Source organism: Lissotriton vulgaris, chromosome 9 (genome assembly GCF_964263255.1).
Source record: "Lissotriton vulgaris chromosome 9, aLisVul1.2, whole genome shotgun sequence".
In the NCBI taxonomy this organism is placed as follows: domain Eukaryota; kingdom Metazoa; phylum Chordata; class Amphibia; order Caudata; family Salamandridae; genus Lissotriton; species Lissotriton vulgaris.
The window spans coordinates 342,378,829-342,396,613 of NC_141697.1; the positions used below are offsets into that span (position 1 = coordinate 342,378,829).

At 45.4% G+C, this 17,785-nt stretch overlaps 1 protein-coding gene across 1 annotated transcript in view; it reads left to right on the forward strand.

Annotated features, from left to right (window-relative positions):
- The window catches only part of LOC147690097 (sodium/potassium/calcium exchanger 4-like), a 609,516-nt gene that overhangs the window by 450,173 nt on the left and 141,558 nt on the right, over positions 1-17,785 (forward strand). Inside the window, exon 11 of the mRNA XM_086936639.1 lies at positions 4,398-4,570. Coding sequence (XP_086792765.1) covers positions 4,398-4,570 — 173 coding nt within the window. The remainder of the gene's footprint in view (positions 1-4,397; positions 4,571-17,785) is intronic.

A 17,785-nucleotide genomic window follows, 5' to 3' on the forward strand; every position in this document is an offset into this window, starting at 1 on the left:
GAGGTCAGCTCAAAATCATGACAGCTGTTTATTTTTGCACTTTCCTGCTGCTCGTGAGAGAGATAGAGGGTGTAACAGCCTGAGTGAGGAGGACACAGAAAGAGTGGTACCCAGTGAGGAGTCAGGGAGGGAGATGGAATAACATGAATGAATACAGCAAGATAGAGTGCAATATATACCATGATAGTAGAGAGGTAGGGGGAGAAACAGAGAAAGAGGACAGGGATAGATAGAAGGGGTGGAAGCGAACAGTTTGGGACTGAAGGAGAGCCTTGCAGATGTGAATTTGTGGAGAGCGAGGTTGAGGGAGCGAATGTGGGAGAGTAATACACAAAGAGAAAGAGAGACAAGCCTCGTGAGATATCCTTGAATAAGAGACTGTTAACTTGCAATATTTAAGCACCACTTTGAAGTTGGTGGTGTCTCTTACAAGTATGGTCCAGTCACATTTAAAGCATAATGAACTTTGGAAATCGGAGGCCCTGCATGGTGGTGGAGGGAACCTCTCTCTATTCGGGGAGTTTAGGAGGAGCCATAAAGGATGCAGAGAATGAGTGATGTCAGCAGAAGTAAGGCTCATATGCAGAGAAGGAATGACAACATGGGGTCAATTGTTACTCAGTGGTGGAAAAAGGCAGAACACCACTTACCATTAGGGGAAACTGACAGGACTGGCATTTTATAGGCAATGTTTTTATGGATGCTAACCATTAGGGGTGAATTTCTGAGGAGAATTTTGGACGCTTGGCCACAGCAAAGGGGGATAGGGAGAGATGAGCATAGAGCGATCACGGTGAAGGGTCTGGAGAGCATCAGGATTTAGGGTTCCAAAAGTGATAGGAACTTTGCACCTTGGGGGTGTGCAACTGGGCGATGTGAGGTTATCAAAGGATGACCTGCCAATATGCGTGGGGAGAAGCAAAATGGACCAGAAGGGATGCGAGCCAAGTGTGAGGATTACCAGGTCAGATAACAAGAGGATCTACCCATTACAGGCGGTAAAGGAATACATCTTGCTAAGGGATGACTATCAAGGGCTATTGTTTTTGCATGAAGGTGGGAAAGGGGTAATGGATGAACAGGTTTTGGGAGGTCTGAGGAAGTGACTTGATCTGGAAGGAAGGCCAGAGTGGCAGTATGGAACTCACTCCTTTTGAACAGTGGCAGTAACAGAGGCATTCCGGATGGGATGAGGAAAGGAGAGGTTGAAAAGATCAGGTAGGTGGTGTTTGGAAAGGATGTGGAGTTATATGAGGCCAGTATTTATTTTACAGTTGTCTTCAGCCACTGTTTGCAACACCACAAGCTATCAGGTACAATTTTCTGTGATGTTTACAGCAAGCGTGTACTAGTTTTTAACATAAAAGGATTTTCCCGTCTTTTTAGTATCATGTGAAGCATTTATATACTACATAAGTGTTTACATGCTGCATTTTTTCACGTGTGTAGGTACCATTACTAGAGGTTTATTTCTCAAATGCTTGATCTTAAGCCACTGCCATAGAACACTCCCAAATGTGTCCTCACTTCTAAATCCTAACTCGAACCTGAGATTAATAATTTAGCCTGGGATTGGCCCCAACATCCCTGTCTCCCAAGAAAACCGTTTAATTCATTTCACTCTTTAATGAATAAACACCTTTCCATCAAATCTGTAAATTTCTGTGATTTTACAGAGCGTTTTATTACTGTGAATGCCGACTTTTTTTAGTATGAGAGGGAAATCTCTACATGCTGCAGGTTTTGAACATTGCCCCCATTGGCTTTTCTGCTTAACATGCACTGTTGTTTTCTAGATGCACTCTTACGATATAAAATTCTACACTAATGATTTTAAATTGCTCTCTTTAAAAAAATGTAACAACACTAATTCTTATTCGTCTGTGCTTTGCTTCAAGTCAAAAGCTCTTTCAAACAACAGACTAACACTCCTGATTTACTCTCAATCCAAAGTTAAAATGTGTTCTGTTAACCTGTTGAAATGCATGGTTCTTCTGTCTCTGCTTTCTTAACACTTTACGTCTCCTGTCTGCTTAGCCTTACTCTTCTTGTTGTTGAGTGTAACCTATGTATGTATTCAATGTCAATATATTTTTGTTGGACAGTGTCTATTGTGGCTGTAAGAGAGGAAACCTTCACTGCTCCTAGCAGCTGGTGATAGTGACAAGGAAGTTTCCAAGAACATTGCCAGCTCTGTGACCCCGCACCGCTCGAATTGTTGCAAGTGTTCTCCCAAAAACATCTCCATAGAGCAAAAGTAATCTGCTTCGTTTGGTTTCCAGACTTCTTTTATGTCTACTCTACAAAGCCCAGTCAGAGTAGGCAGGATTTGCATGCATGTCCCTCTGCTCCATGTCATTGCTAAGTAAGCACACAAATGTGGCAATAGAATGTCTGGATATTTGTCCCCTATGACCAGGCAGTAGAAAAAATAGAAGGTTTGGTGATTGATAAGAGCATGTTTCAAAGTTCAGCCTGTAATAGAAGCCCAAAATGTATCAAAAGAAACCTTGGCAGTCAACAGTCTCCTCTGGAGTGAACCCAGCTAAACTATAATGCCAAATATGGCAACACAATGCAACAGTTAGGAAGTCAATAAGATGTGTAGGGTACTATTTGTGTTAACCACAGTAATTTAATCGGAGGAAAAGAAGCGATACCTTGGCATAAATAACTATTTGGGACCAATTCACACGAAGATCGCACTCTTCATTACTTGGCAAAAGTTCATGACACAAAATAGGGTTTACAAATAGGTTACACATAGACCAAGACAGTGAAGAGTGAATTCTACATCGTGCAGATCTATAGATTTAATTTATCTTTTTTTTCAAACTAAAAGGTTAAATGGTGTGCACCATGTAAACATGTTCCTGGTAACAATATGTATTTTAGCTATATAATAAGGGTAATCATCCCATCTCTTGTCAGTGTCTAGTGGGGAAATACAAATTATACTTTCTTAGATAACAAAATTATGAAGTCTGCCATACAGCTCCCACGTCTGGGCACTGTGAAGAGTCATCTGAAGACTGTCCTGTTAATGTATTTTTCGTTGTAGTGCATATTTTCTCTGCACTTCTGTCTGGTTCTTGTGTGTTGCTGCATCAATGTCTTCTAGCATAGGTATCAGTTATTGGCAAATTGCATGCAAGGAATGCTACTTATTAAAATACTGTCCCCTATATTAACATTGACAATAGGTATTTGGCATCAAGTCAAATGTTTGGGTCATCCCAGTCATAAAAAACAGTAATTGACAGGGGTGAGCTGTGTGACCCAATAGTACAATTGTATATTAACTATCCCCCACCCACCATTGTAGGATGACTGCACACATTTCCTATGGGCAACCCTAGGGTGCTGCCTGCCCACAGAAACATCTTCAGGGAGGATCGCACTATGGAGAAGAAATTTGGTGAGGGCCAGTACAGGAGGTTCTGTAATTTGCATAGTAATTGTGGGATTGCTACCATTTAAACAATGCTTCTTTTCTCACAATATTCTTTGGAAGTCTGTTCCATGTGCGCATGAGTGCTTTGACCTTTGGAGCAGTAGCGCTACATTGAGGCTCCAACATGCTTGCTGATCGTGGGAGATTGGCATGGTCAAGAATTTAAAACGTTTGTAGTGCGTTGGACCACGTATTACTCGGATCATCACTTCACTTTCTCCCACAACCAGTATTATGTTCAATTTGTCCCTATTTACTTTTAGACCACTGGCCACCTTGTATATCTCCAGCTTCAACATTAGACTCGGAATAGATTTAGTACATTTCTGACCACACAACAATGCATCGTCCACATACAGAGAGATGCTAACTCCATATCTGTGCTTCCCACCTCACCCACTACTCTAAGGGTTCCATTATTAGGGCAAACTGGAGGAGGGGTAAAGCAGACTCTCCCTTGAGTCTTCTTTTAAGATTTGGTAAACTAGATTAGATTAGATAGGTAAATCAGAGGAATTCGCTAGATAAAAGAAGATTGATTAGATTAGATGCATTACATTAAATGAAATTCGATCATTTTGTCAGAACATGTGAAATTAGTCAACACTGTTACAAGTAGAGTATATAGATTAGATAGCATACACAGAAATAAAATAGATTAGGCAATACTTAATCAGAGTGTTAAAATAATATTCTTCAGTTAGTTGAGATACATTAGATATGTTTTAAGATAGACACAGAAAGACAGACAGACAGACGGACCGAAAGAAAGCTAGATAGCTAGATAGATAAATAGTTCTACAAATAGATAGATAGAAAGAAAGATAGAAAGATAGACAAGATACACAGATTCATAGCAGAAAGTTATGTTGAGATGTATGCCTAAAACTTGTTCTTATTAAAAGTTTCACACTTTTCCAAATAATTAATTTGCAACTAATAGTGAAGCCAAAGCAGCAATACAATGGCAAGCATCCAGTGGTGATGGTGGACGAGATTATATGTTCCAGTCCTCCAAAATATCGATTTCCTGAAGCTGGCTTACGAATAATGATCACCAACAAGTTTGGACCAAGGACACGATTACGGATGGCAAGCAGGTTCATAATTAACGAGGTGAGTGTTCTCTTCACCTTGTTCAGTGTCTTCTAGGTTGTTGACAGTGTAGAGTCATTGTTCTGAAATAATAAAAAATTCAATATGAAAATTACTACTTTGTGGCTTAGACTTTGTGTTAAAGTCTCACTGAGTATTAAACATTAGCTCTTTTGGGTAATGGTGACAAGTTCAGTAGAGAAGCTGTTTCTCACAATGGTTGGTGGGATAGCTCAACACCAGTTGTAAGAAATATGAAAATTCTAAGCAGAGTTCAAGGTGTGGTTATGTATGTATTTATGTCTAATATTATCATAAAAGGTCATACTTGGTGGCTGACCCAATGCATCTCCATTATTTTACCTCTATTACTTTGACCTAGCTTCACTGACTCCATTACTTAGAAGCCTACCACTATTTTGACATTATTAGTGAGACATATGTTTAAGCTACCATTCCATCTGGATTGAGCTGATGTGGTAAACCTTATTACAAAGAAGTAGTTTGCAATGAAAGTGCAGGAGCATTTATTAATTACTGTTAAAATACATCTAAAGAAATAACCAATATGACAGTTCTTCAATAATATGCATTGATGAATAAATATAAAAAAATTACTGTTCAATTCCGCTAGATAGCTGCATAAAAAGTAGGGGTCACACTAAAGGATTGTTCCAAATATGGGGGTGATTACAATTGCGGACGGACTTGAGTCCGTCCGTCATCGTCACGGGAATTGGGACTGCCTGGCCATATGGCGGTGGTCCTGCACATGCAATTATGATGAGACCGCCACTGTGGCCGTCGCATTGTGCATGTTTACCACTGCAGCGGGTGCTGCTGGCTGTAGCACCCGCCTCAATGGCAAAAACACATGTTGTGCATTTCCCTGCACTACATGGCAGGTACCGTGCTGTGCCTGTCACCTGGTGCAGGGAAATGTAGGGGGCCCCCCAAGTGTACAATTGCATTGCCCCTGCAAAAGGGGGGCCGCAACGGGCCCCCAAAGTCAATCTCCGGCAACTTTTAAATGGCGGAGGAACCGCCATTCAAAAGCTCTCGGAATTCAGCATCCTAATGTGGTGGATGGTGCTTGCAAGGCACCACCACCATTTTAGGTATCCGACAGGCAATCATAACGCTTGCCTTTGTTGAACCTGTGGCAGGCTTCCGGTGGCAGATTCACCGATATCATAATCACCCCTATGTTCTTCCATTTCTCAAATTTAATTAATGTTATTTTTTATTTGTAAATGAACCATTTTCAGTGTATTTTGAACAGTTTAGTTTTCTCTTTAAAAAACGAATTGTAATTCAAAGTGTTGCATTACTTTAATTAAAGAAAATGCTATGGTATGTGATTTTCAAGTGAGTGTAAATAATTGTACTAAGATATTTTAGTAAACCTATTGACTCTTTCAGTGCCCCAGATTGATGTTCACAGATGTGTAGACCTTTTAGCCACGCATAGTAGATAGGTGTAATCCATATATTGAACATATGTCTGTTTTTTCAACTGAGAGTTTTTGCCACCTCGCCGGGAAATCTCTGTGGGCATAATGGGTTCAGGACCAGCACTTGGATTTATCAGCTCTAGGTAAATCTCATGTGCACCTCAGTACTCCAGGGCTTACAGAAGAAGTTTCTGAATAGAAGCAACAATGGCCAGGTGTGTGAGGAAACCACAATGTTTAATATGTTAATAGTGGAAAGACTAAATTTACTCCTGACGAAATGTCTTCATAACAGTCGCCGGAGTAACAAGAGACAAATACAAAATAGGGGTGTTTCACTTCACATCTGATCTTTCTAAACCACCCATGAACCATTTTGGCTCCCTTAAACCAAAATCTCTCAGTGCCTGTAAAGGGAAAGTGTGACAGTCTGCAAAACAGGTAAATCTATAAAGAAGTATTACATTGAGGCTGGTTTTAAAAAACAGCATGGAAAAGAGCTCAGAGTAATGCCTATTACTTTCCAGTAATCTTCATTACTCCTGGTCCCATTGTCCTCGTCCCATTCATTACTTATTGAGATAACCATCTACTCGACAGAAAAAATAACAGAGGAATGATGGGATGCCTAATCCAATCCCCTCCCACTGGGAGTACTTAACCAATACTTACCCAGCATTCTGTCTGAACTACCAAGCCGTCTGGGAAGAGGGGCGTAATGAATGGGATGAGGACAACGGGGCCAGGAGTAATGATGATTACTGGTAAGTAAAAGGGCATTACCTCCCGGTCCTTCCAGTTCTCGTCCCAACGCCAGGAACCTGTCCTTCCAAACCCCCGAAGAACACCCAGGACACCACACCAAAAGCAGCATCCCAAGTGAAGCAAACAGGAGAACCACAAGAAAAAACAGCAGGAGCACACAGCCCACAATTCTCCCAACCAAAAAATGGGCTGCACCACCAAGAACAAACAGGAAACGACCAAGGTGGACAGAAAAGCAGCAAGCCACTGCACCACCACCCAGTGTGCAGCCAACCCACACCGGGAACTCCCCCGAACCAACAACAGAGGAGGAGCCCCTACCAAGGGAGCACCAGAGACAGCCATCAACAGAAGGACAGTGTGGGGACCACAATGGAAGAAGACCGAAAGTGGCCAGAGACACAAGCAAAGCCAGGGAAACACCATCAGGGACACAACCAAAGTCCGGAAGAACCAGGACCCCAGAAAGAGAAGCCACCAGCGGCACCAAGGAGGTAGCCAACCCTAGAAGAAGGAAAAGCAGGGCCGCCATGCCCTGATCACTCCCAGCCCCCCAAACCACTGAGTGGAAGGGAGCCAGCCCTGAAACCACCACGAAGGCAAGGCAAGGCAAGGACAAACAAAACCAAGGCTGGAAAGGAGGCCCACAGCAGACAGAGACCTCAAGCCCAGAGGCCAAACCCCACCAGGTAAATTGCAGCAGAAGCAACCACACCACCAGAACAACTCGCACAAGGAGTACCAGAACCAACGAGCCCCCCACAGGGCACAAAAAACCCGAAAGGGCGCCCACAGGGCTGAAGGTCGCCACACCCAGCACAACCCAGCATCCTCAGAGAAAAGGCTGTAGAACTGACAGAGAGCGTACCAAAGCAAACAGCGAGAGGAGCACCCAATGTCCACACAACCAACCACAGAAGAGAGCTGAGGGAAAGCAGGGGAAGACCCAAAATTCCCTTGCCTCAACCAGGAAACAAACAGTGACAGGGACAAAAATGGGACAAACCCCATCACCAGCTAGGATGTCCACAGCAGACCAGCTCAAAAAGGGAGGGAAGGGTCTGATACTAGGGCCAAGGCACACACCCAGAGGGTAGGACCACACAGACCAAACCAGGAAGGGAGGATGCACCGACCAAACAGCAAGCCCCCACCAACCTGATAGATTTGGCCACCAGAGAGCTCAGAGATCACCACTGCCATTGTAAACCTCAGAGGAGAACCAGGCCCCACAACAAGAACATCCAGCACCAACCACCATCGCTGATGACACAGGACGAATGTCAATGCACCCAGACTGGGAGAAGGAGCCTGGGCAGAGGGACAGGCTGACAGGCCAAGATCGAGGCACTAACAAAGAACATGGGACACTGGGACACTACCACAGGAACCCAGCCTACAAAGGCACCGCTGCCCCCACCCCCACAGCCAGAAGAGGCAGGCCTGATGAGCACCAGAATACCAGCAGCCAGAAGACCAACCAGGGGGACCAGGCAGAACCTAGCGAAGCCCAACACTCCACTCGGAAAGAAGCCAACCACGGATCCCCACCCAAGGTAATACACCCCCAAAGGGTGGCCAACATTTGACCCGGAACCGGACCCAACCAGACCAGAACCCAAAAACCAAAGAAGACCAAGGGTGGAGCGAGGCAATCCCCCAAGACCAGGAGACCAGGGGAACGCAAAGACCAAACAAGCACAGCAGGGAAGACCTTGCCTAAAACAACATACACCAAGGACGACTTCCTCAACCACAACCCTGGGAGTTGACCGAAGGCAGACAAAATAGCTCTGGAGAAAGACAAACCCACTGGCCACTGGAGACGAGCCATGCACAGACCAACACAAAGAGTGCCCAGCCACCGCACACTCCAGAACCAACAGCCGTTACAAGGGCCACAGTACACGAGGCCAACAAGCTTAAACTGGGAAGAAGGAAACCCTTAACCAAGCAACCAGCCAACCAACCGGCCCAGACGGCAAAAGACAACACACAGGAACCATTCCACATGAGTCCCAACACCAGTTGCAGAAGAGCCAAGACAAAGCCCCAAGATGGACCCAGAGCAACCAGAGACAGCCACCGGTCCCGGAGCCCCAGGAAAAACTGATAGGAAAACAAGCACCATGCCAGGACCACAAGGACAGGGGAGACAAGCGGGGGTGCCCAGACCCCAAAAATGCCGACGCAACCCAGAGGCGGCCAAGAAGCCAGCTCACCGAATCACAGCAGATACAAGAGGAGTAACCCCGCCGACCACCAGACAGCTAGACACAAGACAGGAATGATGAATCAGCCCAGGAGAACAATCAACAGCAGACAACACCCAGGATAGAGACCCAAGGCATAGCAGTAGGCAACCCCCAACTCAGCATTAGGGCCACACCAGCCACCCAAAGAAACAAATGATAGAGGCAGAAGGCCCCGGCGCAGTAAAAAGGCTGGAAGGAGACGACCCGACATTAAAAAAAGCCGGTACAGCCGCCACAGAAGGGGAGCAAGGAGGCCACCAACATGACACCCCAACAGGCCCAGAAAGAGCAGCACAGTGGCCAACATTCACAGATCAGAAACACACCCAACCCTAAGGGCAGAGAGAAAAGCCACAGGAACCAGCCACAACCAAGTCCACAGAGGCGCTGCACCGCAAAAAGTGACCAAGAAGGTAGGGCCAAAGCCAAGTAGCCAGCAAGGAGGTGCCTACACCATGGCCCAACGCATGCTCAGGAAGGCAGGTGCAGAGGAAAGGCCAAGGGGAAGAGAGCGAAGGCCAGCCCAGACCCTAGCTATGACCGACACAGAACCACCAGACCTCCCGGGGCACCCACACCCAAAGAAGATGCAAAGAAGAGGAAGGGAAGCCTGAAAGGCCCCCAGTCAGACATCCAAAAGGTGTCCCACAAGGCACCAAGGCCCCAAAGGCCAGTGCCGGACACAGCCCCTGGAGGTAGCCCACCCCCCACAAATCAGGAAGCACCCAAAACCAGGAGACAAGTGCATAGAACTCACAGCCAAGCAAAAAACACAGGCAGAAGCCAAAGCCCACAACCAGAATGGACGTCCCATGGAGACATCACAACCCAGGGAAGACTGAGTCTGGAAGACACAGCCGAACAACCCACTGAGGGAACAGAGGCCAGAAGAGGGGCAGCCAAGACACTGGACCCATGCTGACACAGTAACAGAAGGGCATCAAAAAGCCCAGAAAGAGCCCTAAGCCCCGACACCAACATGAGACAGGAAACCAGCACCCAACAGGCTTACACCCCAGAGCCGTTGTAATGCTGGTCAGGGCAAGAAAAAAATAGCCTCCAGATATAGAAAAACCGTAGAACATGCAGCAAAGGACCACCAAACAAAACCAAGGCATGCGTGGCTGAAATGTTGACCAACGACCCTGAGAATCCAGTGGAGGGACACAAACCTAGGTTGAGGAGGGACCAGAGACACAACACCCCGTCTCCGATCTACAGCGCCTTGCGCAGGGAATCCCAGCAGGAAGGCGGGCAGGAACACCAACTGACCATGGCCTTGTGGTGTAACAAAACTTAAGGGGGCCCCCTTGCATAGTGCATGAAGTATGGCCCCCACACTCCATGCACAGGAAGGAGCTCGCAGGCCAGGAGCCCAACGCCCATCCACTGTCCCGGATGGGGCCCGCTACAATGTGGGGGCTGCGGGGGCCATTGTTTTGTCACTGCCATGCCCATATCACCAAGACCAAGGCGAAAATGTATAAAGACCAAGCCACCACAGTTGGGACACAACCCCTACCGTAGAGGTACCAGCAACACCACAGGCTGAGACATCGCTATTGAAAATAGAGGGCCTGGCAATGAAATCCAGGGACTTCTTGTGTCACCATACACTACAGTTCAGGTGCCAAAGTAGCACACTGCAGAAAAGAAGGAAGGAAAACCACTTTGGGTCACTCGCCCCTGGGCCAGCAGACTGCACTTCCTGCATCAAAACGGCCCCACCAGCCAGCCAATGCACTCACCAAATGCCAGAGCTCCTGGACAGCAGCCAAACCATCTCACTGGCAACCAGGCACAACAAGGGCACCTCCAACTCAGACTGTGCTGCCAACCAGCCTCTGCAGTGCTTCCCCCAACCAGCCCAGCCATCAGGAAGATGCACCATCACCACCAGGAACCATCCAGGAGGGCTGGAGCACCAGAGGGGGAGCCTCCCAGCAAGCTCAGCAGTTCAGGAGGCACACCAGAAAATCCCCATCCAGAACACCCCAGCAGCGGAGACGAAAAGACAAAATACCTGAAGGACCAGGATAGGAACAACGCATGTCTTCATCCAAGCCCGACTACTATCAACGCCCCTACCCGCGGCAGTGGAGAAGCCATTCCCGCCAGGAACTACAGCTCCTGATTTGTCCCATTCAGTCGGAAGACAGAAAAAAGAAGAGGCGGAATGCTGGATAAGTACTGGTTAAGTACTCCCAGTAGGAGGGGTCAGAGTTGGGGTCGCAGCATTCTTTTGTTCTTTTTTTCTGTTGGGGAGATGGTTATCTCCATAAGTAATGAATGGGACAAGCACTGGAGGGACCTGGGGGTAATCCTATCTGCCATATTCATTCAACCCTTACCGCAGCCACCTACAAGACTGTCTTCAGTTTGTTTTTTCTTGAGAAATATAGGATGTTTCTCATTGAATGTTAATTCCCCTTTTAAATTGCCTTGGAGGTTTTGTGAGCGAGAATGCTCCCACTACAATAAAGAATAGGAAGCCTCTAACCTAACTTCTGAGCGTTAGCACGTCTGATAGGGTGTATCTAAGTGAGCAACAGAAAAGTCAATAAAATATAGAAGGCATGTAAACAATTGAAATTGTACAAATAAATCTAGATAAAAATACAAAACTTATTTACAGATCAGGTCTTTGTGACCTCACTGAAATATTCCTCACCTAAAAACAATCAATCAGTCAATATTTGTAGAGTGGGGCTAATCATCCACAAAGGTATCCAGATGCTAGATTGCTGGGCTCAGTTAAAAAGCCAGGTCTTGAGATTTTTCATGTAGTTTGTTAGAGAGGGTGATGATTGGAGCTGGAGGGAGAGTCCCTTCCTGGATTTGGAGGCGAGTTAGGAGAAACAACTGCCTCCACTTTAGCTGCGGCAGATGCGAGGTGTCCGGGCGAGGGAGGCAGAGTGAAGATCTCTGGAGGGCTGTTGTAAGTTCAGGTGGTGGTTGATGTATGATGGCCCTTGGTCGTGGGGGGCTTTGTAGGCGTTTGTCAGCATCTAGAATTGGCAACTTTTTTGGATGGGGAGCCAGTGGAGGTTCCAGAGGTGGGGTTGATGTGGTCTGTTTAGGCAGGTTAAGGATGAGCCTGGTTGCGCAATTCTGTATTGTCTGGAGTCTATTCACAAGTTTGGTGGTGGTTCCTGCTTATAGCGCGTTCCCATAGTACAACCAGCTGGTGATTAGGACATAAGTGATGTTTTTTCTCATGTCAATGGGGAGCCATTTGAAAATTCTCTGGGGCATGCAGAGGGTGGGGAAGCAGGTGGAGGAGGCTGCGTTGATCTGTCGTTTCATGGTGAGTATGCTGTTTAGTGTGATGCCAAGGTTGCTGGCATTGTCTATCAGTATGGGAGTTGGTCTGAGCTCGGCCGGCCACCATTTGTCGTTCCACGGTGAGGAATTGTTCCTAAAGATAAGCACTTTGGTCTTGTCAGTGTTGAGTTTCATTCATTTGGTCTTCATCCAGTCAGCATCATTCGTCATGCAGTTGTGGAAGTTGGTCCACGTGTAGGGGCTGGGGTCTGCTGAGAGCAAGAGGGTGAGCTGGGTGTCGTTGGCAAAGGGATATGGTGTTGAAGTTGTGGGTTTTGATGATGTTAGCCACAGGCAGCATGTCATGTTGAATAGGGTCGGGCTGAAGGATAAACTTTGAGGCACACCGCAGATTGTGGTCTTTAGCTCCGAGGCAAAAGATGGTAGGCGGATTTTCTCTGTTTGTCCAGTGAGGAAGGATGAGATCCATCTGAGAGCTACAGACCTCGATCTTGATGTGGTGAAGTCTCCTGATGAGTGTGTGGTGGGATACAATGTTGAATGCAGTTGAAAGGTCGAGGAAGAACAGGGCCGCCAATTCTCCGCTGTCGTGGAGGGTATGTATGTCTTTGGTGGCGGCAATCAGTGTGGTCTTGGTGCTGTGGTTGGTGCAGAAACTGGATTGCGAGGCATCAGGCAGGTTTTTCTTTCCAGGTGTTAGATGAGCTGATGGTTAATGGCTTTCTCATGTACTTTGGCGGGGAATGGGAGCATTAAGATATAATCAAATTATATATTATCAAACAAACTTAGGATGTTGTGTTCATGATGGAAAATCACAAACCTATCAGATGAATAGCTGTGGAGCTTCCAGGCAGTAGGGTTTTTACTAAAAGGAAAGGGCCCAGAATACAGATAGAGCACATCTCAAAGATGCACATAAGCAACGTTTGCTCATTTATGACCCATTGCTTGTCAGCACATGGATCATCAGAGGTGCTGGCACTAAGAATATGTATTTGTTGTCTTCCCTTATAACAACCCTGTTTCAGACACTTCTGCTGGTCCTTAAATACTGCTAGGGTCCCCTAACAGAGCTTTAGAGATGATCAGTCCCCTCCGCATCCAGGTAGCTCTTACAGACCCTCATGCCATATTCAAAGACTCCTGCTAGGCATTAAAGACCACCAGATGTCCATCAGAAATTCTCAGTATAACTGTAGTCTCTGCTTTCAGGCTCTCAGGCACCTTCATTTAGCATTCTGACAACCTACTTGTTTAACGCTTATACCAGGTCAGCCACTAACCAGCTTGTCTTAATCTACAGTCAACCCCCGCAAGTAAATTATCAGACATTGCCATTTGTCCCTCAACATACCTCCAGACATTGCCAGCGTGCCCTCAGAGGCCCTCTGCCAGCATTCTGATAACGTAATTGATGAATATATACTTCCTAGTTGGTCCTCTTCACACTTTGAAATACACTCAGACGTTCCTAAGACAATACCTGTGTTTATCTCTCCAAATAATCCTGAGATACTACGCAGACTACTGACCTTCCTAAAGACTCCCCCAGCAACCCTTAAAAACACTCAGCTGGACATCCAAGAAACTGCCTACATTTAGATACTTCAAGCTTGGTTGTAAACACATGTAGTCACCTCTCTTTGATCATCATCACTTCATCAAGAAACCTCACCCTGCCCTCAGTTGCCCCCAGGTTTCACATAAACACCCCTGCTCTGGCCTCTAGATTCTTGCAGTAGCCCAAGAAACCTCCAGTAATTCTCAAAGAAAATCTGATTGCCAATAGATAGCCTCAGTCCGCCTTCTGTCACTTCCTGCCCCATTTGAGATCTTCAGTTGTACTGTGGACACCATGCTCAAAGACCCTCAGAATGTCTCTGGCCTTCAAACACCTATTGCTGACTATATGCGATCCTCAACTAACATCAAGACATAATAGGCTGGCCCATACAGGCTCTTTACCTGCTTTTCTCACAACTTTTGTCGGCTGTAAAAAAGTAACAGACAACTCCAAATGTTCCTTGGTCCTCTGTTAATTACATCCAAGAGAGTAATCTCAACCTCAGTGGGCCATGTTTTATAAGACACCTCCAGCTCATCTCTCAAGGCCTTTAGGTGGCCATTTAGAGACTCTGGCATGCCCTTAAATGCCACATGCATCACCTCTAAGACCCTCAGCCAGGGGTTTGACATTTTGGTCCTCCTTGAGACATCCTCAACCCACTCTCAACATCCATGAACCATACTCAAATCCCTGAGCAAGTAATCAGTGATCTACAACGTATCCGTAGAGATCTTAGGGCCTCTAAACATCCTAATTTAGTTACTTTTCCAGCCATTGACCCACCTTCAAAATTCACTAAATGTCCCCATTGAACTGAGCCTGCCTTCAGACATTCACAGTAGTCTTTCACAGTCTCTCAGCCAACAAATAAATACCCTCACTCTTTCTTAAGAATATACTCAGTGAAACCCTGAGTAGTCCATTTTCAGAAACTCCCAAGACGCTCTCAGAAACCCCCAGCAGGATGTTGAACCTTTCAACATGCCCTGATGTATGTATTTATTTTACTTATAAAGTTTCATTTAGCGCAATCAAGATCCCAAAGGATATCAGAGCACTTTGCAAAGGAAGGAAGGAAGGACATAAATCCAGTATCGACAACAAACAAGTAAGAATACATAACAGGAATACTTACATAAATCCAAGACAAATAATTGCAAAATTCCCAGACAGATGAATCAAGGAGATGAGTACAATAAACCGGCAGACTACGAAAGGAGGTATACAATGCGGAAAAGAAGAGCATAGATTCAATATCGACATCAAGTAGGGATACACAACAGGAATACTTGTATGTTTCCCAAACAAGTTAAATAAGGAGAGTAATACGATAAACACAAAAATAACTGGCTACGAAGGGGGACACACAATGCGGTAAAGAAGAGCAGCATCACATGAGGGTACAATGGTAGTAGGAACAATTATTTAGAGCAAGTGATCCGAGCCCAAGTTAAAGGTAAAAATGTGTTCATTAGGAATCATTTGGCTTCCTGCCTGAAAGCAGTCATTGAAGAGATTCTGCGTACTTCTGGTGTAAGAGAGTTCCATATCCTTGGATCAGCGCGGGAGAAGGTTCGGAGACCAGTTATCTTTTTTGCTAAGGATGGGTGGTTTCAGGAGGAGAGTGATAGCACATCTTGAGGCTCTCCCAACGCAAGATGATTCAAGCTTTTGCGCTAGGTACCTGGGAGTTTTTAAATGCAGGGCTTTGTGCACTAGAAATGCAATCTTTAACTGAATTCGAGCTTCATAGGGCAAACATTTAGGAGATTTTGGGATTGGGGATATGTGCTCACTTCGTTCAGTACCTGTGACCTGCCTGTACCGGTGACGAGCCTGTTTGCAGCGTTCGGTGATGCCCTTCGAAGTATTTGGGAAGGCCACAGAGTGTAGAGCTTCCGTAGTCCAGGCTCGGCAGGACCAGTGCTTGTACCACCTGCTTGAAGTCCTTTTGTGGAAGGAATGGCTTGATGTTTCTGAGTGTCCTCATCAAGTGATGAGCTCCCTTACACACAGTGCTAATATGATTTTTCATATTCAGGTGTTTGTCCAGGTGTTTGTCCAGGGTAATTCCAAGACATTTGGCTGAGTCTATGATGAGAGGGATGCAATTGAAGGCAGTGAGGTGATTCAGCCAAGGGTCTACCTTTGGGATGTGGTTCGTGGGTGAGATGAAATGGAATTCAGTTTTGGAGGTGTTGAGCAGGAGATGGTTCCCAATTTTGCGTAGTATTTAGGGTAACGTTGAGTGAGATGATGTTGTCCGGGATGAGATTTTCAAATAAAGTTGTTTGTCATCTGCGTACATATGGAAGAGAATGTTTGTGGAATTTAGAGAATTAGCTAGTGGTTCCAAAAAAAGGTTGAAGAGGATAGGAGATAGGGCGGACCCTTGGGGGACACCCATGAGTACTGCAGAGGGCTGGGAGAGGGAGTGGTTTGCCTTAATTCTTTGTGATCTGTGGTGAAGGGAGGACGAGAACCATTGTAACATCCGACCCAAGAAACCCATCCTTTTCTTCAGAATGGATAGAAGTTTGTCGTGATTTACCGTGTCGAAAGCGGAAGAAAGGTCAAGGAGTATTAGGAGGCAGGAATCATTTTGGCCAAGCATTTTTAAGAGATCATCCATAACGTGCATGAGAGCCGATTCTGTACTGTGCCACTTCCAGAAGCCAGATTGATGCTGGTCTAGGAGTTGGAAATTCTCTATGTGACTACAGAGTTGGGATTGTACTCATTTTTCAAGTAGATTGGCTAATGTGGGGATGTTGGAGATAGGTCGGAAATTATTGAGGTTAGTTTGATCTGTGTTAGTTTGTTTTAGTATAGGAGACACCTGCGCTGCTTTTAGGCAGTCTGGGATCGTGCCTTGTGATAGAAAAGCATTTACAATCCTTGTCCAGGTGGGAAGAGTACATTCTGGATTTCTTTGAAGATGGCCGGTGGCAGCGGGTCACTGAAGTGGTTAGATGTATTGATGTTCTGAAGAATCTTGTTGATGTCTTTTTCACTGAATGGGATGACCCCCACCCAGTCTGCTTTCACATATAACCATCTTGTATTTTAACAGCGTAAGTGTGCTTTCAGAGACCCTGAATGTATAAATATATGTATACAATATTTCTGTGGTGCCTCTCACACCTCCAGTAAGCCTTTAGAAAACAGTAGCATTTTCTCATTTTCTCGGAGACAGCAATCTGTCCCTATCCTTAGATGGTCCCTAAATATTCTTGCACAGCCCTCATAGACGTAGACATGCCATTAGATATCTCCAGCATGCACTCAAGTGATCCATCCCTCATCTCACTCCGAAATGGTACACTAGTTCAAGTTTATTGAATCCAAACATAGGAAATAGAAAATAAAATTGCAGCAATAGGATAAAATACTGTATGAAAAATAAGACAAGTACATTGCAGATATACAATAAAACGGAATCAATAAACACTTATTTGAAACTACAAGATGGGGGGAGAAAGAATTTGTATTATATGCGAGTACAACACTGTATGCAAAAGTAAGGCAATAATAAGAGTAAAACAATGGGAAAAATCAGCAATTGGTAAAAAGATAAAAGAAAGATTATGTAAAAGACAACTGAAGGAAATTCATGGAGGCTTACGAACTTCAGCAGATGAGGTGTTAAGAGTAGTAGTAGTGGTGGTGGAGCTGGAGGGGATGTGCGAGGATAGGTAAGTGGTAAGAAGGATCCACAATAAATCCCTCTTAATGGCAAGGGAAATAGGGGTAACATAATTGGTATCAAGTCTATGATTAAAACAAATAGCAATCCACCAAGCGGAAAATGTGACTTTTGAGGAATCTTTCCAGTTGGAAGTAATAAGGTGGAGGGCTACTGCAAAAAATAGGTCCAGTAAGTGAAAATGAGAGGGGAGTTGGGGTA